This window comes from Serinus canaria, chromosome 2 (assembly GCF_022539315.1).
Source record: "Serinus canaria isolate serCan28SL12 chromosome 2, serCan2020, whole genome shotgun sequence".
Taxonomy (NCBI): Eukaryota; Metazoa; Chordata; class Aves; order Passeriformes; family Fringillidae; genus Serinus; species Serinus canaria.
Window position 1 is genome coordinate 147,292,579 of NC_066315.1, and position 26,295 is coordinate 147,318,873.

Sequence of the window (26,295 nt, forward strand, 5' to 3'; positions counted from 1 at the left end):
CAGTATTATTAATAAAACTTTCAAACTTTACAGAAACACAGCTTCAAGAGCAAAACCAGCACTTTGGGGGCAGTCATCACTGAGCTGTATAATAGTGAAGGAAAAGCAGTGTCCGCCTTCCTTCGGAATTTGACATTTCTGTCATGCACAAAAGTGCTGAATAAAATTCTAAAAATAATTGGTCCCACATTATCTCATTTACAACAAGTAGAGAAAAAAGATACCTAGGGCAGAAGGCCTTTTATTTGCTTTAAAATCCAGTGGTGAAAATTGAAGGTAAGACAAATTAGAGCTAATGGTAAAATGCACTTTTAAAAGGCTATTTCACCATTACAGGAGCTCCTGTAAGGATGGAGAAAGTTTTCTGCCACTGAAATATTTCCATAAAATTGGCTAACTTCCAAAAATGCCTGCTTCAGCTCAGAGTTCTTGGCTTGATGCTGAAACCTCAGAGGTAAATTTATCAGGATCAGATTAGATGGGTGATCAGTAGAAAGTTTTTCACCAAGGCTACAAGAATGGATTCCCAGCATCTGGATAACATTCCAATTTTTTTATAACTCAGATCATTTGCTCTCCATTTTTAGCTATTCCCCTCATTATTCTAGCTTGGAGTACCTATAGTCTACAGGGGATTACCAAGCAAGCAGATAAACTCAGGGAGAGGATGTGGACTGCCAACAGCACTGCACTGACCAACAAGAGGTAGAAAAACAAACAATAACATGGAAGAATTCAAACAAAAAGACACAGACAGCTGCTGCCCACAGGGAACAAGCACTGTGCAAGGGGCAAAATCCAGAAATGGCTTTTGGTAAAGGATCAAGGTTCTAGGCAAAGAAATCCTAATGTTGAATTTCTCCAGCAGTGAAGAAAGCAGGATTAAAGATAATTTTTTCATATTCTTAAGAAATAAGATTACATCACCTGTTTCTCACCCTCTTCATGGGATGGAGCATTTGGTGCTTATTTTGACAATATTCCCATCTCTACATCTTGTGTGATCTTGGGCAAGTCACTTATTCCTTGTTCTGGACTCTCAGCTGCTGCATCAAATGGCAGCAACAGGAATATTTGTTTATGACTTGCATTTAATAGTAATAAATATATTACTTGCATTTGCACAGTGTCTAACCAAAAATGAGTATAATTTCACATAATTACTCAATAAAGTCACTGAAATGGACTGCTCACCTTGCTGGGCATTTGATACAAAGATATAACCTAGCTGAAAGTAAACTTGATAAAATATTAGACACATTAGTTACTGCCATGAAGCAATCTAGAAGCCTCCTTGCTCCAGAGATTTACTTTATTACAAAATATGTATTTTAATTGCTTCTTGTCATTTGTCTTCTTCTCTTCTCAGACCTACTTCAGCTAAACCAATAATGTTTTAAGAGCCCCAGGTTTAAAATTAGCAAGTCATTCTGAGTTCTCCACTCTTACCAATCTGCAAAGTCTGATGTATGATGCTCACTGTATTTAATAACTACAGACAGCTGAAGCACATCCAAGTCACTTAACAGTAATATTTATACTAATTTATCATCAAACTACCTCTAAGTGGTGCAGCAAATACTCCACACAAAAACAGCATGCACCAGTTTAGAGGATAAATTTCCCAATGTAATATTCATAGTACTTTTGATCTTCTGCTACCAGAGAACATGCTTTTTATTCCATTTAAACACAAGAACATTAGGAATTTAATTTACTCTAAGATTAGACCTACAGAAAATCAGGTCTAATGAATCATAGAGAAACATCTAAGAAATGTCACTCTATTTGATCAACACCCTCAAATTCCTACACTTTTCCCTCTTCACATAACATTTTTTTCATCACCTGCTTTTCCCTCTCTCACATCATCAGTCACTGCAATTTCACAGGAAGATCAGCAATTTAATGACAACACAGAGAAACCAATTTCATAAAATGACCAACAAAATATGAGCTGGATCTGTTTTATCTAACACAATATTAAAAGCTGCACTTATTTCAGTCTCAGGGCGTTTTCCTCTTTGTCTTACAAAGAATTTCCTCTCCTCTACTTTTGATAGTTTTAGATAATTTTCATTGCTTGAAAATTTCAGCACTTTGAAGTCAATCTTGTCCTACTCCCCCTAACAAAGAGTCAGCCTCTGACTGATCAATGATAAATTTAGCACATCATCATCATTAGTACTAAATTAAAAAGCTTGAAACACACTTGTAAATAAATTGAAATTCTGTTAGCAATCCCTCTTGCAGACCATCTTACAAAAAACTTACAATCTATCACATTTAAAACTTGGTTTACCCATAAACAGCAAATGTGGAGCTTGCTGGGATGATTCTCCTGTCACCTCCCTCAGTGAAACCAAGTTGGTAAAGCAGATTCTGAGGAGCCCTTTCAAAAATGCTTTGGCATCAACTACAGCCATCACAGTCTGCACTTCCCATTTCTTCTGAGCAAAACTGCCACACCTGACCTACCCTTCTGGAGTCCCCACAGTGATAAATTACTAAACTTCATTCTCTTTCTCATATTCCTGGGGAAGGCAGCTATTAAAAATGCCACTTCTAGCTAAACAGAACATTCACAGTCCAAAGATTCTACTTTCTTTTATCAAGATGCTCTTTATCTCCTTGGTCAGCTGCCCAAAAATCAGAACAAAACTCCAAGCCTTACTATGATCTGCCTCTATGATTGAGGATCTAATAATATTTTTTAAAAAGTTATTTGAAATATTAATAAACTGAACTTGTCTGCAGATTTATTTATTTATTCTCAAATGGAGAGAAAAAACTCTGGCACAGTGTTTATCACAGCCTGCAGTACAGCTATTCTTCATTACTTGTCAATGCACTGAGTTTTGTGGGTAAAAGACCACAGAAAATTATTAAATCAATAACATTTATGGAATTTCAAAAATGTTCCATCAAACATTTGGAAAGAAAACATTATCATATGCAGGATGAGCAGTATTTAAGTAAAAATGCAGCACCAGGCTGAAACCAACTTCAGCAGCAAATGTCTGGATCTACAACACAAGTACTGTAAATGTACACAGGTAAGAGAAAAGTAAATAAGGCACCTGAAATAAAGAGTGGTCTTTGATCCAAACCCTGCCTGACCTCCCTCATCTGCTCTCATTAGAGGAGGAAAACTGAACATGCAAGAACTTGCAAGTGCAAAATTAATGTGTAAAGCCCCCAAGGGATTCTGGATTTGTGTCACCTGACCGTGGAGCACACAGCAGGTCACATTCTGAGAGCTCCAGGCTGCAGGGGCCCTCTGACCTCTGGAAGAACATCTTGAAGAAATTTATTATCTAATGCAAGAGCATTCACACAAACATCTCAGTTTCTCATTATTCTTAAAATTTCTTACAGAGCTGACTGGACTTTCACCACCCTGTTCCATATGTTTATTCCAAGCCTCCCTCCCTCCACTTCAAGTTTCCAGCTCAGCAGGTCTTCACATGAGCCCATCTTTATTATTTCTCCATTATTCTAACCCTGCCAACTTCCCCTCCTTTTCTCCCCTCACTTTCTATTCAGCCAACACCCTCTTACAAAAGCCAACCTCAGTATTGAGATTTTTTTCCTGACTTATCACAATGTCATTATGGATGTGACCACCTCCAGCTGGTCCCATAAGCTCTGTTTATTGTGTTGGTGTCAACTTTCATTTCTCTTTGTCCATCTTTAGACAAGGAAGGGATGAAGTGTGGTTTACACAGGAGATTGCACCTGCAGCTACTCCTGAGGAGAGATTTGTTTGGCTATAAGCAGGGTATCATCACTTGTTTTCTGAGTGACAATGAAGAAAGTCCAAAAAAAAGTGATTTTGACAGGCAGACAGTGAATCCATACAATTTTTTTCCTACTAATACTTTATAAATGTTTTAATCCTCCTTTAATGTCAAATAAAATGGGCAAAATAGAAAGTTCTAAACCATTTTGCATTGAAATTGTAGATGCTACTGTGCTAATATTGAATGTACAATACAAGACAAGCTGAATAAATTGAATTTATCCAAATCCAAGGGGCAGTAGAGTTTTTTCCACTCCTGGCTCTAGGGAATAGATTAAGTCAAGTATTTTCTAAGTGTTCTGAATTACAGTCCTCTCTAGGGCACAGCAGACTGTTCCTTTCTTGAGAGACCAATTCACAGAAGAATAGAGGAAGAGGAGTGGAGAGCAGAAATTGTGTGGAATACTCAACTATTTATAGAACTCCAGGCAAGATAAGCAATGCTGAACTGGGCAGGGAAGGAAGCTAAAAGCATTTAGACCCAGACTGCTCAAAAATTGCCAGCTTTCATCCAGATCCAGATCATAATCAAATTTTGCCAGACAGGTACCAACTGCCAAAAACCCATTTCTCCCTTGTTTTTGCAGAACGACTCTATTTTTATGATCCACTTTAGCTCAAAGAAAACTGCAAATCTTGGCCAGGAAGGCAATAAAAAACACCTTGCTGACCTGGCAAAGGTTGATGTGGCTCACAGCTCCAATCTGAGCAGGCTTCAGGAGATGTGAGTGGCCTTCTGGCACTCACATCACAAATTCTCAATTATAAAAATAAGATATGTTATTATTTTGATAGAAATCAGATTTGGAAGAGAAAGAGCTTTGCTTTTTTCTTTTTTTTTTTTTTTTAATATCTTCTACAATCCTGAAAGTTATTAAGGAAAAAAGAGATAAAAACATAAAACCTGACATGTTTAATGTTTAATACTGAGGGGGAACTCAAGGCCACACAATTTATAAGCATAGTAATGAATTCCAAAACAGGACAGTGTGGAAGTACAGCATCTAAACTGGACTATATATTCGTGCCTAAGATTTCATTCCTTTATTCACATTTCTTCAATGAAAAGGAATCTTAATTTCAGTTGTGTTCTATAGACTCAACATCTACTCTAAATTCAGCAGCACCCAAATTATTTAAAAATTAAAAAAAATACCACTTGTTCTGTTTAAGGGCTTAAACTTAGAATAGATATTAGGTTTATGAATAAAAGGAGTTAGAACTTAAAGTATCAACAGTATAAAGTTTATCCCTATTAGCAGCACACTTTCAAATAGAAGAGTAAAGCCTGAGAATTGAATAGAAAAAAATCCAATTAAGGCCTGCATCTCATCTTAATACACTGCTGAGTAAATCAGAAAAGATACATTAAAGACAGTGTGTTAAATTAAATTAGCTCTACATACTGTATTTTAGCACTTCCTACCATTTACTGAGAGTGCAGGAACAGAGCACTTTTATGGGAGTACTTAAACCCCTCCAGCTTCTGCAGCTGAATCTCCAGAATTACAGCTCACATTCAGGATGCAGAGGGAAATTCTCCTGAACAAACAAGTCTCAAAACAAATAAAGAAGTCAGCCAAATCCCTTATAAATTATAAACCAGCCCTGTCTGCCAAACAACTGCCCAGTAAGCACTGGGAATGTTTAACAGCTTAAACCAAGATTTTAAAAAACTCCCAATATGCTTTCAAAGTTTTCATCACTCAGCTGAAAGAGTTCTCCATTTCAACTCTTCATTTGGGTTGGACTGATCTCTAAAGCTCCAGCCCATATGGAATGAGGACTGAAGTGCCAGTTTGTTTCTTCCATCTGACAAGAACTAGACTACACCACATAATCTCAGCTTCCAAGCATGAAAAGCAGTGCAGAATTCCCCAGGTTCAAACTGACACTGTGTTTGCTGAGAGATTATGGCATCTGCTTACATTTCTCACTGCAGCTTTTGCATGAAGACATAGAATAGTTGAATATCTGAACACACTGCAGCGTTACTCAAAAAGTAACAGATTCAGCCTCTAACCTGATATTCACACACCACAGCAATGGTGAAAGGCTGAGTTACCCCAAGCAGAGTAATTCATCCTTTCATGCAGATGCACCCTGGAACAACCAAGGAGTTCAGACAAGGCTCAGCACAATAACCCAGCACTGAACAGCAGAAAACTGTATCTGAACATAACATTACACCCTGAGATTCTATTCAGCTTGAGGGTATAGGCAAGCTTTATGATGAGGTCATAAAGCAATTTTTACACTGAATTTATGAGCTCATTGTAACAGTCATTTCCAGAAGCCAGTGATTGGTTTATTAGGAGACAGCCTACAGCAAAATTGGAAACAGAGATTGCAGAGAAGCTCGACTACAATATCCAAAACTGAAGCACAAAATCTGCAAGGCAAACAAGTAGGGAGGGAAGGTTTAAGCATGAGGCTTATAAATATCTGAACAAGGATATTTCAGAATCAGCAACACGAGAAGCATTGATTTACACTCACTTTCATTTGCAGAAATTCACTTTTATTTGAAGAGGAGCTTATGCACAGCATGCAGGATTGAAAAATAACCACTACCCCTGAATATTCACACCAGACACCTATTGTTAAATCATGAATAAGTGACAGCAGAGTGTTTTCACCACGCATACAAATTGTTTAAGATCCATCTTGCTTCTGAACTTAAAAACTCCCACTTGCTTCTTACATTAGTCCTTGTCAAGCCACTCTAATTGGCACAACAATAAACCAAATGGAACCCAGAGCTCATCCCAAACTGCACTGTGAGGGACAAACAGCCCACAAACCCAGATCTGTTCTGCTGCCACAGGGAGAAACTCAAGGATCTTTTAAAGAGGTTCTAGGGAACTCAAAAAGGTTCATAAATATCAAACATTTTGAGACTCAGCATCAAAGGGAACCTTGGATCCTCTCTCATGTGCAGATCCCAGCTTGTTTCATTTCAGACAGCAATGTCTGAGCAAAAGCATTTGACAATGAACATAATTCATGTACTCAAAGACACCCAGTCTAAACCAGAGAGACTCAAATGCAAAACTGCAGCAAATTCCTCAAAACTCAGCAAAGAAAACTGGACCACAGCACATTCTTATGGTATCTAGAAATTCTTAATTGACTGGATTGTTTACAGTAACCCCCTGTATCTATGGTGTGGAATTGATCTGGCTTTCATTTTAAGCTATTGGTGGTTCCTATGCTGCTTCCTACTAAAGAGCAGTGTTAAACCAGAAGTCACAAGCAGAAATCCACATTATCACAGAATGACTGCCTAAAGAGGCAAATCCATCTCCTCAGTTATAACAGGTCATTTTTTCTGATCATTTACCCACTACGCACTATGTCTGTCCATGTACATGGAGACTTAATCATGTGCACAGCCCAATGAATCAAAAAAACATTTCTAACATAGATCTAAATAGTTTTGAGCTCCATAGGCATTTTTAATCCAAGCAGATCCAATTATTGGTTTATAGTAGTTTAACTGGGACAAACTCCAGGCATGCTACAGGTGATGTACAGCAGTGATGCTCATCAGGCTCAGGACAGAGACATTTACTCAGCAAAGAACTTCTAATGCTGTTGGAATGTGTATTCTCTACTCAACATATTTCTGATCATCTGAATGGTTCTTCCATCACAAAATACCAATTAAATCAAAATTCATTCCATAAACCTGACAACAGGATCCAGCATGTGCCTCCCCACCACAGTTTTGCTGCACATGCTAAAAACCAAGTTTCTGCTTACACCCCTTCAATACCCTTCTAACACTATCACACAGATCATTGGGAACCCGCAACTTCTTGGTTGCCAGGACAACTGACTGACAAGCACAAAGTGCACCAAAATGCTTTTTTCTTTGTGTACTTGGTGCAAAGTTCTGCATTTCTAGATTTTTTTAGTCCTATCTCGAAGTAACACTCCCATTGCCACTGTGACTGAGAAGTGTCTATAGGTCAGACATTCTACACAAAGCTCTGAACAAAAAAATTAATGCTGGACATTTTGTTCACTTAAATAGCAAATTATTTCCTCAATCATGCTCATTTATATTTACAAACAATTTGGAAACACCTTACTATGTCATAAAAAACAAAGGCTTCAGTAATTTTGCTAAGACCTTTCCTATGCTGCAGAATCAATTGATGATGAATTAGCAGTGCTAATGATCCAAAAGAAACACAAATTAACAGCTTCACCTGTTTATTGCTCAGATAGAACTGTAAATATTCTCACTGTGAAGGAAGCAAATTCACAGGCAAAGCAAGTCACTGAGAAAAGCAGAGCCTGAGTTTGCTTCTCAGCCAAACACACGTGAAGCCAAATTTTGCCACGTACAACACTCACTCTAATTCCTGACAGGATGAGCTGATGCAGAACATGGATCTGTGCAGGGAATGCTTCAAATACTGAACACAACACAACATTCACCAAAGCTGGGAAGAGACCAAGGAAGTGCTGCAGTCCATTATTTACAATCTTTCTTACTTTCATCTCAAATTATATCTCCTTCAAATCCGGCCAATATGAAGCCAAATTTATTTCATGCTCTAAACAACAACTTTACACCTTCAACAGGTAGGATCTGCCACAGAAAAGCAAAGAGCAGTTTAGGCCAGGGCAGACTCTTGGTAGGCACAGTGCAGCTTCCACCTACTCAACTCTTCTTCCACCTACACAACTCTTCTTCTACCCTGCTACTTTTATTTACTTTTCCTTTTACTCTCTCAACTATTCTGTTTTATTACTTGTACGAACATCACTGAAAAAAACTCACTGCAAGAAAGCCAAGAATTCACAGAGAAGCACCTTCCTACAGAGCAAATAGCTTGAGAAAGCACCATGAGGTGAGCTGACAGCTCCCCCAGAACACCACAGGGACAGCCAGCTCTGCAATTTCCACTCTTAGCCTGATCTTTCTTCACCTTTTTTGTTTGTTGGCTCTAATATAACAATCCAAACACAGAACATCAAGCTGTGCTAAAGGAAACCAAAGGGAAATATTTATGAGACAAGGAAACCTTTGTTTTTTAATCACACAACAAGCCATAGCACAGTACAACTAAAAAACCACAGGTTTTACTTATTTTGGTGTCATTCCCCTACCTTGACGTGACTGAAATCACCAACTTTGCTGCTTTCTTGGGGATTAAGAGGTTTGGTCTCCACTCTTGGTTTGACAACCTGCCTGAAAGGACTGGAGAGTGGGAGTCCACTGACACTGATTCCATCTGGAAAACAGAACAAAGAGAATTACTTTTGCTTGTCTCATGCTATGTTTTGTTCCAATTAATTTATATCTTATTATCAAAGGGAGAGAAAAGACACAAAAAGTAATATTAACCTTTTACAAAAAGACAAAACAAAAGACAAAGATTATTTAGCTGTTTCTCCCAGGACACCAAAAATTATCAAACTTCAACACACTAAAAACTCAGTGAATATCACAGGGAAGGATGGAAACTGCATTTGAAATACCACAACAGAGATAATAATAAGAGTTAATAATATAAAATTAGTTTTAACGTTTACAGTATTAAAATAAAAATCAAAGATTGTGGTTTTCCATGGCTGTGTGATCCCATCAGCTCCTTAGGATCCTTTAATTAATTTCTAGTACAAGGATTTCTCTTTAAAGTATATATTGTGGAAAATGACAGAAAATAGAGATGTCATGTTTTGTACATCTACTAATGCAAAAATAGATAAAATAGTTCTCATTTATAAAGGAGGCAGAATGGAAACTTAAGGTTTCCATTGTAAGAGTCAACAAAAAAGCTTAAAAATACCCTGAGAGGAATGTCCCCAGTTTAGTGCTTACTCCCAGTCTGGATACTGGCACAGACAGGATGACAAAGATACAACACAACAATTTAACAGCTTCTGTTACTGCCAGCAAGGTGTAACCTGAAGGTAAATAAATGCCCTGCAGCACATTGGGGGTGCTCAACCCAAAAACTCTAAGCACAAATTTAAAATGTTTGAAAATTACTGCTGAATCAAAAGAATTAGAAAAACAAGAGAATTAAAATAAGGAAGCTTTAACAAATAGTAAAAATAGATTCAGTATTTGTTCTTATTTAGATTTTCATTCAAAGAAGAGAAAGACTTTGTTCCTTGATGCTGTGCAGAGCAACTGCAATCCACAAACACCAACTAAATACAAGCAAAATCTCATGAACAGCAGCAGAGACACACAGGAAACACCAAATTGTGAGACAAAATCCAAAGAAATTTCCTAAATTGCTCCTATGAAATCCAGGCATGTTGAGGATACATTACTCAAAAGAAACCACAAGAACAAGATGGAACATGAAAGGGGTTTTGCTTCATTCACCTTCACAGGTATCCAAAGGAGAAAACAAAGGGAGTATTCCCATTTTCCCTTCCTTGCAATTTCCTTCCCTAAGTAATTCTAACATGCACCTTAGCACTGAATTAATATCCTGTTCCATCAGTTCCTGGGGGAGAGCAGGACAGGAGGGGAGAGCACCCTGCCCAGGCAATGCAGCAGGACCATGAACAAGACAAAACACAAAAATAAATACAGAACTACATTTGATCACAGGCTTTGAAAGCTGCTCTTTCAAAATGAAAATTAGAAGTTTTAATTGAGGAAAAATATTCTTCTCCAACTGATGAATGATTTGTACTAGTTCTATATTTAGAACAAAAACTGACACTGACTGGTGCATAAAATTGCAAATTAACACGTGAAAAGAACCAAGTATGAAAACCTGCATGGCATTAGTCAGATTTTCCACTTTTTATATGGAATGAGCTTTATTTCTTTGAGAGAAGAATAGATAATACCTAAAACAACATCACAGAGATACAGCTAATGCCCTTCTTAATTACTTTATCCTTTAAAATCCCATTTTATTTTTAATTTCTATTGGGGGGGTGAAGAAAAGACAATAGTTTAAATATTTTCTCTGGAAAGAAGACATTTTTAACTCTCTGTCTGAAAAAGGTTTTCTAGCAAAGGAGATATCAGGATGAAAGGGAAGTCCAAGGTAACTAGTAGTGGTTGAACTTTCTGTCTCCAGTCTGTGGCATTCTCAGAGAGCCAGTGCCAGGCACTTTGTGGTGCTGCAAATGACTCAGCCCTTCTCAGCCTGGACTGCTCAAGGCAACTTCTCTGCCAGAGGACAAAAAAAAATCATTTTCTACCACAAACAACAATTTTTGTAAATTATTTTGTTTCTTCTGTTCTTTGATCAGGCAGCAATGGGGAAAAAGACCTTGACCAGCTCCCCTGCAGTACATTAAATAGTCAGACTGGGGGAGGGAAATCCTGTTAAAAACCCTGCTAGGCTGCAGAACTTAATGGTGGCAGGAGAAAACACTGAGCACCAATGAAGCAGTTCTCCAGAAGTTTTACATTATTGATACTTTTTTTTTTTGAGATTTCATACATTTTATTTTCCTCTCATGAACTTTAGAGAGATGAAGATGCTAAATCCTCCATAGTTTTCTTTTGTCACTCCCTGCTGTCAAACATCCTGAGCAGCCTTATACTATATAAAAAGTATAATTATCTTTCTACTCTGTCCAGAAATTTTCCTAATTTCAACAATCCACACTGACTATTTCCATGGTAACAGCATATGACCAACACTTTTCCCATGGTAACTGCAAAAACACAGCTTGCCTTTCCAACATCCCAGTCACTGCTGTCACAACAGAGCAAAATCTCTTACCAGCATTTCCTCTCTGCTATCAAATGTTAAGTAAATTGTCAATTTAACTTCATTAGCCACTTTCCCAGCACTGTGCACAGAAGAATCCCACAAAATTTCTTACTTGAATGAGGGAAGTGCATTCAGGGAGTTAAACCCCTAGATCTACAATGCAGTAACTGAGCACAGAAGGAGGAGGTGGCATGGGACAGCTCCTGGCCTGTGTCACACTGTGCTGTGCAAGGACCACTGGCCTGACCCAGGGGACACAAATGGATCCACTTTTCAACAGGTACATCACATCTATGGAGGTCCCAAAGGAAACACTTTAAAACTGTCCCAGTGACACCACAGAGCTTGGGATTGTGAGGCAGTGTCCAGTGTTCCAATGTCACACAAAACAGAAACTATGGAAGGTTTTAGGCTGAAGTGCTGCTTCTTTCCAGGAGAATTCCATATGATCCAACAGCAGTGCAGACCTGCTTCCTGCAGCTTCCTCAACAGCAGCACAGGGACCCTGAGAGGGGCAGGAGGAGGAGGAATCCCAGAATCATTCAGGTCAGAAAAGGCCTCAGAAATCATCAAGTCCAGCCTGTGACCAGACATCACCATGTCAACCACACCAGAGCCTGAGTGCCACTTCCAGTCTTTCCTGACACACCTCCAGGGATGGAGGCTCCACCACCACCCTGGGCAGCCCATCCCAGGGAGGGCAGGAGGAGCAGCTGGCCTGGAGCAGGATCCCCTCCTGCAGCCCAGGGATTTCTGGGGGGATTCTGCCCCTCTGCTCTGCTCTGGGGCTCCCAGCACTGAAAGGATCTGGAGCTGCTGGACCAATTCCAAAGGAGGCATCGAAGATGCTCAAAGGGTTGGGATGCCTCTGCTCTGGAGACAGGCTGGGAGAGCTGGGGCTGTTCAGCCTGGAGAAGAGAAGTCTCCAGAGAACACTCAGAACCCCTTCCAGGGCCTAAAAGGGATCCAAGGAGAGGGACTTTTTGCAAGGCCATGGAATGATAAAACAAGGTGGGGGTGGCATCAAACTGACAAGGAGAAATTCTTTATCCAGAGCATGATGAGGCCCTGGCACAGGTTGCCCAGAGAATTTGTGGATGCCCCATCCCTGGAAGTGTTCAAAGCCAGGTTGGACAAGGCTTGGAACGACCTGGGATAGTGGAAGGTGTCCCTGCCCATAGCAGGGAGGTGGAATGAGATGATCTTGAAGGTCCCTTCCAATCCAAACCATTCTATGATGCTATGTCACAGAATCATAGAGTTTTTGGAAGGTACACAGCTTACTAAATGCCACCTCAACCCATTTGTTTATTTTGTCAATTCTTGCCTGATTGAAATTTCAAAACAAAAACCTCTTGGTAGGCAACATCCCCTAAGAACACTGTAACAGCTTTGAAGTACTTTAAACATGCAGAAAAAGAGAAAAAAAACAACTTGAGACAGGAGACAGACTCTGCTTGCTGAACTTGAATGCCTTTTCTTTTTTTTCCCCTAGAAAAAGAGAACTGTATTCTCATGATGTGTGCAGAATTCTAGAAACTTGCTGTGTGCAGCAACAAAGAGCAGAATAACACCAGAACACACAAGAGTTTGAGGCAACATAATCCACCCTTCACACCTCAGGTGAGCACTGAGATGCAGCTCCTTCCCTCTGTCAAAAATGTGCTCAGGACCATCACAGGAGGGAGCCCAGGCAGCAGCACTCCAGGCAAGGTTCCTGGGAATGCAGCAGCTCTCTGGCTCCCAGGAGTTGGGCACAGCCAACTTGAACCAGACTTAAACTCTTTCTTGAAACCCCATTACCTTTGAAGACAATAATTAACAATAACAAATGCACTGAGGTTGTTGAACTGAACTAAAATTGGAAGATAAATTTACAATAAGGGTGATTGCAATGAAAGAGAACAAATGAAGTGTAAAGAAGTTCATAATAAGCACCAGAGATTATGTATGCAGGTTACATGAGATGCTAAAATAAAGTGCCTCAGCAAAGGAACAGCATAACAGGATGGCAGCTTTATTGGCCTGCATGTGCCAATAATCAATTGATTGTTATTTGCCTCATGTCTGTCTTAGTTATTTACATTGTGAAGATCTGGGGTCTGAAACACCAGCTCTCTGTGTATTTGTGTAGTGGCTGGAGTACTGTGGAACTTAGATACTGTTAAAAAATCCCACCCTGTATTAGGCAAATCATGAGACAAGATGATTTATCTGGTTTAAAGTGCAGTGGGAGGAGAAGAGGGCACCTTATCTTCCGTAAGTACTAAAGCTGGAATGCAAGAAAAATTTTGTAGTTTTCAAAAGAATTAGGAATATTTTTTAAAGTTACATAGGGATGAATTTATTGAGGACACAGAAGCATCTGTATTTTAAAAAACAGAGCAAAAGGGAACAAAACCTGATTTACTCATTTCAACAGTACAACCAAACTGACATCCTCAAACTGCAGAGACAAAAAAAAAAAAAATTTCTTAGAAATGAAGTCACTTCAAAAGAATACTCAGAATATTTAAATGGAATAAAGGCTACTAAGCAGAATAACATGGAAATGATAATACTGCAACATCTCTGAGGACCCCAGCACCATCATCAGTGATACCATTATCCTGATAGAGTCCTCCAGGCTACTTAGTTTCTTGGAAGAACTGTCAAGAGAACATTTAAATTCCAAACCAGGTATTATTCCAACAAAAAAAAGCAGCTTTGTCTGTACACTATGTAAGTGCAGGGACATTTTAAAGTAGACAAAATCTGGCCATTAAAGCAGAAAAACAACAAATGGAATCTGAAAAATACACTGGTCTTGCATACCAATGTTAAAAACTATTCAAGATTAGCGCTCCTAGAGATTTGCTATTATTGCTCTGCAACCTTTTTTCCCCTGGAGCGATGCCTTCAGTTTTAGCTTTCATATTTCCAGATTCTGTACTGCATTAGTTTATAACTCTGAACTTCAGATAAAGTGTTGGCAAGTTCTCCTCATAGCTCAGTCCTTTTCCAGCCCCAGAACCAGGGACACCATTGCAGCTTCAGGCCCAAAAAGTGCAAACAAGAGAGAATTGAGGAGAGCAAACTGGGAGGGTGGGACTTCATAACCTGAAGCTGTAATTGGACAATTAACCCCAATATGTAAAAGGACCAAAACTTATAAAAGTGTGAAAACTCGTGACTCAGGGTCCATCTTGGGTGGAGCCAGGGCCAGGCTCTTGCACTGCCCAAGGTGTGTCCTTTGAAGGCCTTTTGAATAAATCCCTGCTTTATTCCTTTAACACTGCCTAGCCTCTGCTCTGGGCAGCCTCTCCAGGCATCAAGAGAAGGGAATGAGAGACTTAAGGCACAGATTTTTCTTCTCCCTCAATGTGTAATTAATTAGTTCCTTTGATGAGTTTATGAATTTAAATATTCTCACACTTGTCTTTAGGTTCCCTATACAGGGAATAAATGAACATTAATATCCTACATAATGAAGTACTTATTGCAAATTAATTCATTAACTTTGCAAAACTCTGTCCCCATGTAACAGGAGCTTTGTTAAAAGCCTCAAACCAGTAACTGTGTACAATACAGTCCAGGAAGAGCAGCTATTGTTCTCACCCCCTTTTTAGTGTCAGGGAAATGCTGATTTCAGAAACTGCACTAGAATAGCTGGAAAAGGGAATTCATTATGCTCATAATATGAATATCCTGATGATCTTTTTAATCACCTTAACAGGTGAGAGATCTCAGTGCTTCAGCTGCTTGCACCTGGCTGTACCAAGCAGACCAAGGGATTCCCCCTGCCTCACCCAGTGTAGCAACCTCAGAATCAAATTAAATGCCTGTGCTGACCTTCTCAGCCAGAGGAGGAACCTTGAACAATCCAGCTGAGGGACAAGAGATCCAAAATTTCACTAAGATTCGCAGCAAATATGGATCTCCCTGCATGGATCTCCCAAATCTTGGTCAACTGGTTGTAAGATATGGAATCACAGAACTGCTAAGGTTGGAAAAAACCTTGAAGATCCTCCTTGTTCAACTCTCAGCCCAGCACCACCATCATGTTCACCACTAGACCATGTCCCCAGGTGTCACATACACACATTTTTTGGAACATTTTCAGGGCTGGAGAGGCTGGTGAACAGGGCAACCTGTTCCAATGTTTTCCAACCATTTCAGTGAAGAAATGTTTCTTTACATCCAATCTAAACATCCCCTGGTACAATTTGAGCCCCTTTCCTCTCATCTTGTCTTTTGTTACCTGGGAGAAAAGACCAATGCCCAATAAAATTCAGCATAAATAAATGGGGGGAAAGAATCCTAAACTTTTCCATGCAGCAAGAGGCTCTCAGGATATCATTTCTTTTGAGAAGCAAGATCGTGGAGTTGTGGTTCACACATTCATAAATTTCCCAAACCAATGTTCAGTCAAAAAAGGAAATAAATTGTGCATTACCCCATGATTGTAAGCAAAGTAATATAAAACAAAATAAAGAGCACCATTAGGTCATCACATGAGCACATAGATCAGCTTTCAAATAGTGTGTACAGCCTCCCTCAAACAGACAGAAATGAGAGTTCAGAAGGGACAAGGCTGACATTGGAACAGTTCCCATAACAGGGACAACCAAGCTCTCAAAACATAGAAATCCCCAGTCTGCTGTGACAATACCCTGGGAAAATGCATCAATTACTGCAAGAACCACATTTAGAAAATGTCCTGTTACCTCTCATGCAATTAAAAACCTGGGAACACAAGGCCACCAGTAAGTGCAAAGCTGCTAAAAAGTAATTTAGCTGTGACTCTTCTTGCCACAGCATGTTGTGAAGTGCTGACAGGAAGAATAAAGAATTTTAGGAAGGAGAAACCCACTAAGGATGAGTAAAAGTGCCTAGCACCAGAGAAACCCTATTCAGCCCTGGAAGCTCCTAAGCTAACAAGAGTTAGAGGCCTGGAGGAAGACAGAAGTAAGTGCACAATTTTTCCTGTATTGTCCCACTGGAATCTGTTCTTAGCCACTGTCACAGTCAGGATATTCCCTGGATGGTCACTGATCTGATCCTGTAAAGCCACTCATGGTTTTGCCTCCTTTAATCTGGAAAAACACCCAACATTTTTCTCTGTGAGGCAGCACACCATCAACACACCTCAGCAATTCAGATTGATAACTTGGTTTACTTTCCAATTGGATAAATGTGTATCATCAAAACCATCAGTAATTTATCCATTCTGCACCATGTCTGATTACAAACAGTGCAAAAGGAAACAATTCCAGCAGCAAATGAAAAGACAAGGAAGTAAAAATTGCCTACTAAAGACATTGCTTTAAAGAGACAAAAGTATTTTGATCATCCTTGTAAATGTAGCTGGTCTTCAAAAGAAAAAGGTACCACAGTACCCTATGATTAAAAGTCATGTCATAGTTGATTTTTCTAGCTCTTTACTGTTCTTCCCATCAGGCTCTTTGGAAACTTTAGCATTTGTAAAGTTAAAAGCAATACATAAAAATAAAGTAGCAACTAAATTTTCAATATACTTAACATCCCTAATAGCACTTTCAAAGGATAGAGAGTACACAGCACCCACAGATAGCAAAGTTCCAGCAAAGCAGTAATGGATCCTACTCCTTTATCATCACTAAATGAGGAAAGGTTGGATTGCTCCAGCTACACAACCTTTCAGAGGAGCAGGAGGTAGTAGTAGAGTAAAAATGGTGTTCAAAGATTTTGTTCATCTGTGGTCCATTAAGAGCTGGATGCAGGTAAACAGAGGCCAAAATCCAAATCCCACAAGTGTTCAGTGTCCCATAAGAGCTGGATGCAGGTAAACAGAGGCCAAAATCCAAATCCCAAATCCCACAAGTGTTCAGTGTCCACACCATGAAGTATCTTCACCTCCTACAGAATACTTGGGGTTTATGTTATTTCATCAGAAAAGCTCCTAGACCAGTGCAGCTTCAGAGCTTTTTGGACACAGGGCAAATGAAGGGAACTTTCCATATAGATGTGTGCATATATATCTATATACACATATTTACTATGAAATCTCACTTGCTATCAAGGGGAATTTCTCAAAGTCTCAATTCCCTGGCACCTGTGTTTTCACAACGTCAGGGTGTGCTCTCCCTTCACCATCAGCATTTTCAACAAGCTCTAAACTGAACTGCAGTGTAGCAGCACTGTGGGGTTTGAGCAGTAAAGTTTTAAAATATTTTTAAAGTATCTTTATATTTTACATTGGGGAGGTTTCAAAACCAAAATCTTTCAATCATTACTAACAACTGCTATAATTTTTGTCTAAATGCATTTGCAAAGTAACTCACAGAAATCATTCCTATTCAACCTGAATAGGCTCTGCATGTCATTTTGTTGTATTCTTCTGTACTGAAAAATTACTTATAAAGGTAATGCAGACCTGCAAATGGATCCTGGGAAAAAATCCAAATAAAAGAGAGTTTTTAATACAGGACTATCTTGTTTTATCAAGGTAATTTAATCAGGGCAAACATATCAGACAAAGGAAAAAATACAGAGTAGAGTAATTACTCCAGAAAGACTGTGTGTTTATTAGAAAAAGGAAATCCTTATTACAAGTATCTGGTACTTGTAATTCCAAATAATTCTAATAGAAGCCAACACTGCAGCTTCCTTTTATTCAAAATAAGTTTAAATACATGGCACTTTCTCTGCAGTACAAATACTAGGGGGATTCTGCCTTAAATTTCAACCTGTCACTTTAGGCAAAACTGCACTCAGCAATTATTCAGAATTCTGCAATCCTGGATAATTAAATAATCAACTCCATTCTATTTTTCTTTAAACCTCAAAACCACTGTCAAAAATATTTCAAAAGAAAAGAGGGCAAGGTCTCATGATGGGGAAGTGGGCCAGACTCTCGTGCCCACAGGTGTCTCAGAAATTCACCCTTCAATCTGCAGGGCTCAGCCAAGGGTGGACTTTGCTTTACAAGAGACAAATACTCAAACACGCAGCCACATCCCAAATCAGTTTAACACAAAGGGCACAGCAATTAGCAAAGTGTTTCCAGCAGCACATACAACCCTCCTAAGCAAGGAGAAATGAAAAACTCACCATCACTGAGATCCTGCAGAAGGTTTTCTTGGCAAGAAAAGTCCAGCTTCACTTTAATGTTTACAACAAATGTTGCAATCTTTCCAGGTTTTAGAGGAAACTGGCAGAGGGTGTCTTCTAGATTCCAACTCAAGAAATCTCCATACAGCTTCTCTGTACCAAAATAAGTAAATATTTCATAAGCATAAGCCCTGCATTAATCAAGTTTCAGTTCTGAACTGCTATAGAGAGTACTAACCAATCTGTCACGTCCTGTTTAATCTAAAATATTCAGAATTAATGTATTAAAATTAATGTAGCACTAGAAAGATAGAGAAGTTACTGGGTGCTGACACTGACCTGGAATCACACAGATCACAAAGCTCAAAATATGAATTTAAGTGAAGAAGATCACTACCAGGAAAAAAAAAAAACCACTGCACAATAGGCAGCTTTAAACATAAACTTTAAATATAGCCTGCAGGGGTTCTAAATGTTCATGTAGTTTTGAATCCTACACAGTTCAGCTCAGGAGGTGTCACATGAATGCAGAGCACTTTTCATCAAAATAACCCAAACTTAATCAGCTGAAATTCTGAAACAGCTGTAACATCATTCTTCAGTCATTTACTGAGCAATAGAGAAGGCTAAGAAGAGTACTGGCTTTCATCCTTTTATAAAGTCCTTTCTTAAAGCTGAGAAGCAGCTTTTTATAAGACCCAGTCATTAAAGATGCCAGACAGAATCAGTCAGTGACAAAAGAAAATTTGTTTAATAAATTATGTGTCATTTGTCCACTTGATATAGGGCATCTGTAATTATTAAGTCTTCCCCCATAAGTCTGACATGCCAGAAAATTATACAAGGTGGGGGGGGAAAAACCTCAGAATTTACTTTCCATCTACACTGGGTCTCCAGTTCTGGCCAGGGTCAACCCACCCCACCCATAAATCCATTCCTATATGCAAGACCAGACAATGCTAAATACCACTAGAAAGTCTATTGGTACAATCAATAAGTGTGATGGTTTGGCTGGGAGAGCCCTAAAGATATATTTATTGCTTTATTAAGCAATGCATGTTATCTCCAACAGAGATATTAGAGAATTCTTCTGAAAGCTCATTTTAAGACATTTTGAGCACAGCTTTGCATAACAGGGACCACTGAAAGTCACACAGTTCATCTCTGTATCCTCCCAGGCTTGGTAAGAGCAAGGTAATTAAAATCTGCTGTGGTTTCAGAACCTTTCCAAAACCACCATCTAAGATCCACATGTGAGGGAACAGGGTGGACAGACTGCCTCAACTGCCACAACTTGGAATAAAGGGTCTTTCAAAAGCAGCAATCAGAATTCCAGATTATGTCCAAACCACATTGATTTGCACAGGAACCTTTGGTTTCCCTTTCTAGGAAAAGAAGAAGACAGAGAATATTTTTTCCATTAACTTCTACCTAAACAATAAAAGCTTTGCCTGAAAGATTTTCTTCTCACAGAGCACCAGATCTTATCTTGTGTCTTTCCCCATCAAACCAATAGTGCAGATTTCTTTATATAAAAAAAATAAAGACAAGGCAAAAATAAAAAATCCTCCCAAAAATTATTTCCTTAATCTCACTTCCACCTCACCTAATGATTTAGCTGGAACCATATCACCATTCTGATCATTTTCTTCTACTTTCAAGAAAAAAGGTCAGTTAATAAGTATGGCACTCTCTATCCCCTTTTTCTGTTAAGTAAAAATCCAAAATGCTCAAGGAGTCCTTTCCCTCAGTGTAAACAAAGGACATATCCCAAGCACCAAACTCTTTCCAAAATGTGTTTTCATTAAGTAAGAGCTCTATTTGAAGACATTACAAGTGAAAAGACTTTTGAAGTGAGAACAGCCCTTGCAGATACTTTCTAATTAACACCAGTAATTACAACGTGAGATCTAAATGCTTGAGCTAAAAGCTAAGCTCTAGATGTGGAGAAACAGCTAATTTATATTTATCTGACACTTGGTTGTAGTTTAACAATGTTGACCTTGTTCAGTAACCAGTATTACAGTGAATTTTCCTCTGGCTTCAGACCTCAGTTCAGTGAAGGCTGAACTGGGGCAAACCTGCATTCAGCTCTTTCTCAAGTCCAAAATCTGTGTTCAGCAGAGTTACAAGCAACTGTTACCAGGAGTTGCAAATAGCAACCTCTTTCATTTTACTGGGTGCTAAATCACTAAAATCCTAACAAATATCACATAAAAGCTTACCCAGAAGGTAACTTTGGGTCATCCTAGACCACTCTAACTTTTAACAGATTTTAAGGTCTGCCAAAGAAAGAGTCCACACTGAATTTTGCATAGAGAAAAGACAGAAAAGTCTTCTGACAACACAAGAACCTCAATTATTTTCAATCTTTAATCCCCTGGTAAATCTGGCTTTTTGCAACAGTTTATTGTATAAATTCAAAATAACTCTCAGTTCTAATGCACAGGCATTGGCATTCACACATTTTAACTTCTCCCAGAGCTGGTGGATAGAAATGAACCTGCAGGACTTGTTATGCTTTTTCCAATGAGATAACACATTTAGGAAGGAAAGAAGTTATTGCACAGAAGCAATTGTGTTCAGAGCAGACTGAGAATAACTCTGCAGACACCAAAGGTCAGTGGACAAGGAGGGGCAGGAGATGCTGCAGGTGCCAGAGCTGATTCCCCTGCAGCCCAGGGGAGCCAGGGGAAGGATTCTTCTCCCTGAACAGCAGCAGGACCAACGTGGGATGAACAGAGAGCCCCCAAACCTCCTCCCTGTGCCACTGTGGGAGAGGATAAAAAACCTGGGAAAGAGGGAGTGGTGGGGGGAGGTGTTTTCAAGATATGTTTTAGTTTCAATATATACTTTATATAATTTTTATATTTTACTTTAATATATTTTTCAATATCTATTTTCAAGATATTTTACACTTCTTATTATCCTGTCCAATTATCTTAGCAATAAAATTAAATTAATATCCCCAAGGTGAGTCTGTTTTGCCTGTTACAGTGATCACTGAGTGATCTCTCCTGGTCCTTAACCCCTTAACTTCATTATATTTTCTCCTCTTCTGGCCATTTGTGGAAGGGAATGATAGAGCAGCTTTGATGGTGTCTGACATCCAGCCAGGGTCAACCCACCACAATAACCCAACTCCAGTCTGAAAGAATTTACTAAATTTTCTTTAGCAAAAAAGGATAAATAGATCTAGTTCTGGATATTCACAGATCTTCCTGAACCTCAGAGGAGATTTTTCATTTGTGGTCTGGCAGATGTGTTCAAAGGCCATGGGAAGAATGCAGCTGGACAGGTGAACCTACATTTGAATTCCTGAGGTCTGTCCCTGCTAGGAAAGATGAGTGAGGATTTTGCTGCATCCAGGTTCATTCCATGTGTGTAGCTGGGCTCACCACTCATGCTAAGATTGCCAAGTGGGCTCTTCTCAAGTCTCAAGTTTGAAAACACCAGGGTTGCATTTTCCCCCTCAGTGGATCAAATAGTTGGTTTCTCACAGCATTTGGGCTGCATTCCCTTATTTGAGACACAACAAGCCTCTAAAAAAAGCTGACTGGAGCCAAAGGGAAAGCATCCAGCTCTGCACAGGTCATCTTTCCAAAAAAAGGATTAAACTGTCTGACCTGGTGAGGGACAGCGTAAGGTGACACAGAGCTGACCCTGACAGCACGAACATGTGATGTCCAATCTGCAGATGCCCCAGCCTGGCTCAGGGGTGCAGTGAGACACTAAATGCCATGACAGATGTGTCTGTTGTGGCAGCATGACAAGTCCCTCTTGCTGATCTGCCTCAGGATCTGTTCTGTAACACAGGGCTCCTGGAGGACTCAGAACCCTGGGATGTCCTTCATGAACTGCACAGGGGGAGCTGCAAATTCTTATTTACCTGAGGGCCAGAGCAGAAAACCCACAGAGCTGTCCCTGATGGTGACAGAAGAGAGGTAAGGGAAGGCAGGAGTGAAAGTCTAACCTCCAGAGGTTCTCATTAACATGGCACCACTCACAACAATGCCAGTGGAGTTGGCTTCCTCAAGGACATTGACTGGCTATAAATCCAACAACAGTAAAAAAGAGAATGTTTGCCATTTACAGCACTCATCTTTGTGCTAAAAGCTGTGGCTCCAGAAACAGAAAGTAGGGAAATGGGTCAGGCAGGCAGCAGCTGCAAGAGATTCACAAGCAACTGCCAAGACAAAAAGAACCAAAGGAAATGGAGTGTAACAAAAGATGACTGAAAGCTCTTTGTGTTTGGCTGGAATTGGCCAAAACTTCTCATGGGCTCCTAAGCTGACTGGCAAGCTGTGGTCAGGCAAATGAAGGTGACCACCAGCTCTCAAGGACACCTTGAACAGTTTGAACAGGCACATTTCAGCACAGAACAACCAAGGGACAACTTCTTAACACCCTATGGACACCTGCACGTGCTCTCTTGTAACACCAAGAGTTTGTGTGGCTGTTAGAGATGGTTTAATGCCCTGTCCCCAGGAGTTCCATGCCTGTATTCCCTGACCAAAAGGAGCTGCTGACATTACAAACCTTTGGTTCCCTGCTGGCCACCAGAATCCCATCTCACTGACTGTCAGCCCAGCCTCATGCATTTGTATCAATTTAGGGTCATCTAAAATGGAAGAGAGCCCATGAAAAAAGGCAAAGGTCCATCCCCAGCACAAGAAAGACCTGTTGGGAAAAGTCCTGAGGAGGCCACTAAGTTATCACAGCAGCTCTGCTATGAAGACTGAGAGAGCTGGGGTTGTTCATCCTGGGGAAGAGAAGGCTCTGGGTAGATCTTAAAGCCCTGTCCCATGCCTAAAGGAGCTCCAAGAGAGCTGGAGAGGGACTTTGGACAGGGCAGGTAGTGACAGAACAAGGGGGAATGGCTTCAAACTGACAGAGAACAAGTTTAGCTTAAGTATTGGGAAGAAATTCTTTACTGTGAGGGTGGTGAGGCCCTGGCACATGTTTCCCAGAGAAGCTGTGACTGCCCCATCCCTGGAAGTGTTCAAGGTCAGGCTGGATGGGGCTCTGAGCAGTCTGGAGTAGTGGAAGGTGTCCCTGCCCGTGGCAGGAGAACTGGAGTCCAAGGTCTCTAAGGTCCCTTCCCACCCAAAACTGATTCTGTGATATCTGCAACACCTCCATGCAATCACATTTGAAATCACATAATTATTGTATGCTGAATATAGACTATTAGTTCTTCTAATTAGCCCTTCCAGTGCTTTACACTGTTTCCACAGCACAGTCATTTATAGAGTTACACTTAAGTTTCTTTTTTTCCTCCAATAACACAGTTCATCTCAAGCACACAGCTCCAAACACAGGGGTGCATTTCACTTCTGTGAGACAATGCAAGAAACTGAACACTCTGCTTGACAGGACCCTGGATCACCTTAAGCCCTGCTTTCAAAAGAAGGTTAAGATGATTTCCAGAGGTCCCTGCCCACACAGACATTTCTGACTGCATGATTCTGATGGCACAGTTCTCACACTGTCAGAACAAATATCATTCAGTGCCTCTCAAAACTCACTTCTGTTTTTCTGAGATCAGGACTTAAGTTGCATTTTTAGAGTATGCATGCTTATCGCTTACTCAGCAGAAATTTCCTTTTTCTGATAATTATTGTGCCTAATGACATTAAAGACACTGCCAGACACACAAAGAGGCTTCACTGCAAACATCTTTGATAGAGAAAGAAAATATAGGATGAAGTACAATTAAAAGTTTTACTGAACTTAGAGGTGAGTCTGTCAACTATTCTCCTTTTCCCCCACTGCCTTTAACAAAAGTTGTCATGGAGAGATGGTGGTTTTAAAGCTGGCATGAGTCTCAGTCTCTTTTTCAACATTGTGAACCCATTAACTGTGAAATATTACATACAATAATTCTGATGAACATGTGACTCACAGCCCATATATTCCACTATTTCATACATAAATTTCTCCATTTCACTTGAGTGCTGTATTTGGCCTCTCCATTCCACACATGCAGCCCCTGGCCCAGGAGGAGCATGTTGGAATATCTGAAATAACAACAGTATGCTATCATAGGTTTCAGCTCCTAAAATTATTCCTGGTAACAAGTCTCAGACCAAAAATGTGGAGCTGCCATTTTGAGATGATTGGCAACTCCTGTTGGCTGAGGTTGTGGAGAAGGGGATACTCTGTTATAAAAAATCACAAGCTTGAATACTGAAATGAACAGAAATCACAAGGTATCACGCTGCATTTTAATGCTTTGGCACTGACAGAATAAAACCTGCAATAAAATAAGGTATTTCTACTGTCAGTAAAGATTATGTGCTTGTCACCTGCAGTGCTTCTGTTAAGATCATTTTCATAACAATCCCTCAGAGGACAAACCAAAAAAAAAAGAAATATACATCACAAATCAAAATCAGGATTCACCTATCAGACCACCTTTTAATATTAACATGGACAGAGCTTTTCAAGAGAATTAAGTGTACACAGGGGATGTGCTGTATTTCATCCAGAACTTCAATTATTCTTTTAACTCACAATAGCTTATTTTATTTATTGCCCTGTCTTTGAAAGTCTTCTCTCCATTCTTTTTCTTACTGTTCACTGAGTAGGATAGAAACAGGCTTATTTACTTCCACTCCCTCAAGTAGGACAACATTACTGCTAATAGTAATTTATTTAATGAACTAATCAGCATATTTAGACATAAGGAGAAAATAATTTAGACCTAAGAGTCTTCCTCATTACAAGTAATTGCCTCAGGATTTTTCCCCAAGTAACAGTGAAATTAAATTTAGATTTCCAAAAGGCAAATGACCCTTTAATACAGGGATGGTTCTACAATTTCCTTCATCTTTCTATATTCTCTTTCATTTCTATATTCCTACAATAAAATCAAACTGAATTATTTCAGCTCTGTAATGGGGACTATGATATTTATTCTAAACTGTCCTAAAAGAAGTATAACACAAATAATCTCCCTTTCAACAGAGAAGAAGTCAGGATAAATATTTCCCAATATAAATCAGCATACACACCCTTGGTGTTGACTGTTTTTGCTGTCACCTCCAGTTTCTCCAAAGGTTCTGTTCCAATATTTTCTAATTTAATGATGAGCTGCTGGGTCTCTCCATTGTACAGCTGGACAGAAACATTAGTGGAGATTTCATCCCCTGAAGAAGGCTGAAGTGTATGAGCAGACCTACAAAATGTGACAAATTATTATGATGAATATGTGAAAAGCTTCTCCTGGTTACTCTATTCACTATTTTTGGAAGATGCAGAAACTACTGCTGAAGACACTAAATAACAGTTTCCATTCCCATTTTTAGAACCACTGAGGACCAAAATTAATAATTTATGCATAAGACAAATCAGATTTCAAGCAATATAGAATAAATATTCTAACTCTGAAAGCTTGTTAAACTACCTGCAAAAACTGTAAGGAAAGGGAAAGGAAAACAAAATCAAGAGCAGGTTGTTATATTTGTGGGGCTCCCAGATGAAGGGAGGAATGATGAATCTGACTCCATGTTCTCAGAAGGCTCATTTATTATTTGATGATACTATATTATACTAAAGAGTACTAAACTAAACTATACTAAAGAACACAGATAGGATACAGACAGAAGGCTAAAAGATAAAGAAGACTCGTGACTCTTTCCAGAGCCTCGACACAGCTTGGCCCCAGTTGGCCATAAAGTTAAAACAATTCACATGTAACCAATGAAA

The 26,295-nt window shown here is 39.5% G+C and overlaps 1 protein-coding gene across 5 annotated transcripts in view; it reads right to left on the minus strand.

Moving 5' to 3' along the window:
* Positions 1 to 26,295, minus strand: part of TRAPPC9 (trafficking protein particle complex subunit 9) — a 450,102-nt gene that overhangs the window by 361,720 nt on the left and 62,087 nt on the right. For all 5 annotated transcript variants that reach the window (XM_050970901.1, XM_050970902.1, XM_018914195.3 and 2 more), the window contains 3 exons: positions 25,602 to 25,765; positions 18,586 to 18,738; positions 8,927 to 9,051 (listed from right to left, as the gene is read on the minus strand). In XM_050970901.1, the coding sequence (XP_050826858.1) occupies positions 8,927 to 9,051; positions 18,586 to 18,738; positions 25,602 to 25,765 (442 nt within the window). The remainder of the gene's footprint in view (positions 1 to 8,926; positions 9,052 to 18,585; positions 18,739 to 25,601; positions 25,766 to 26,295) is intronic.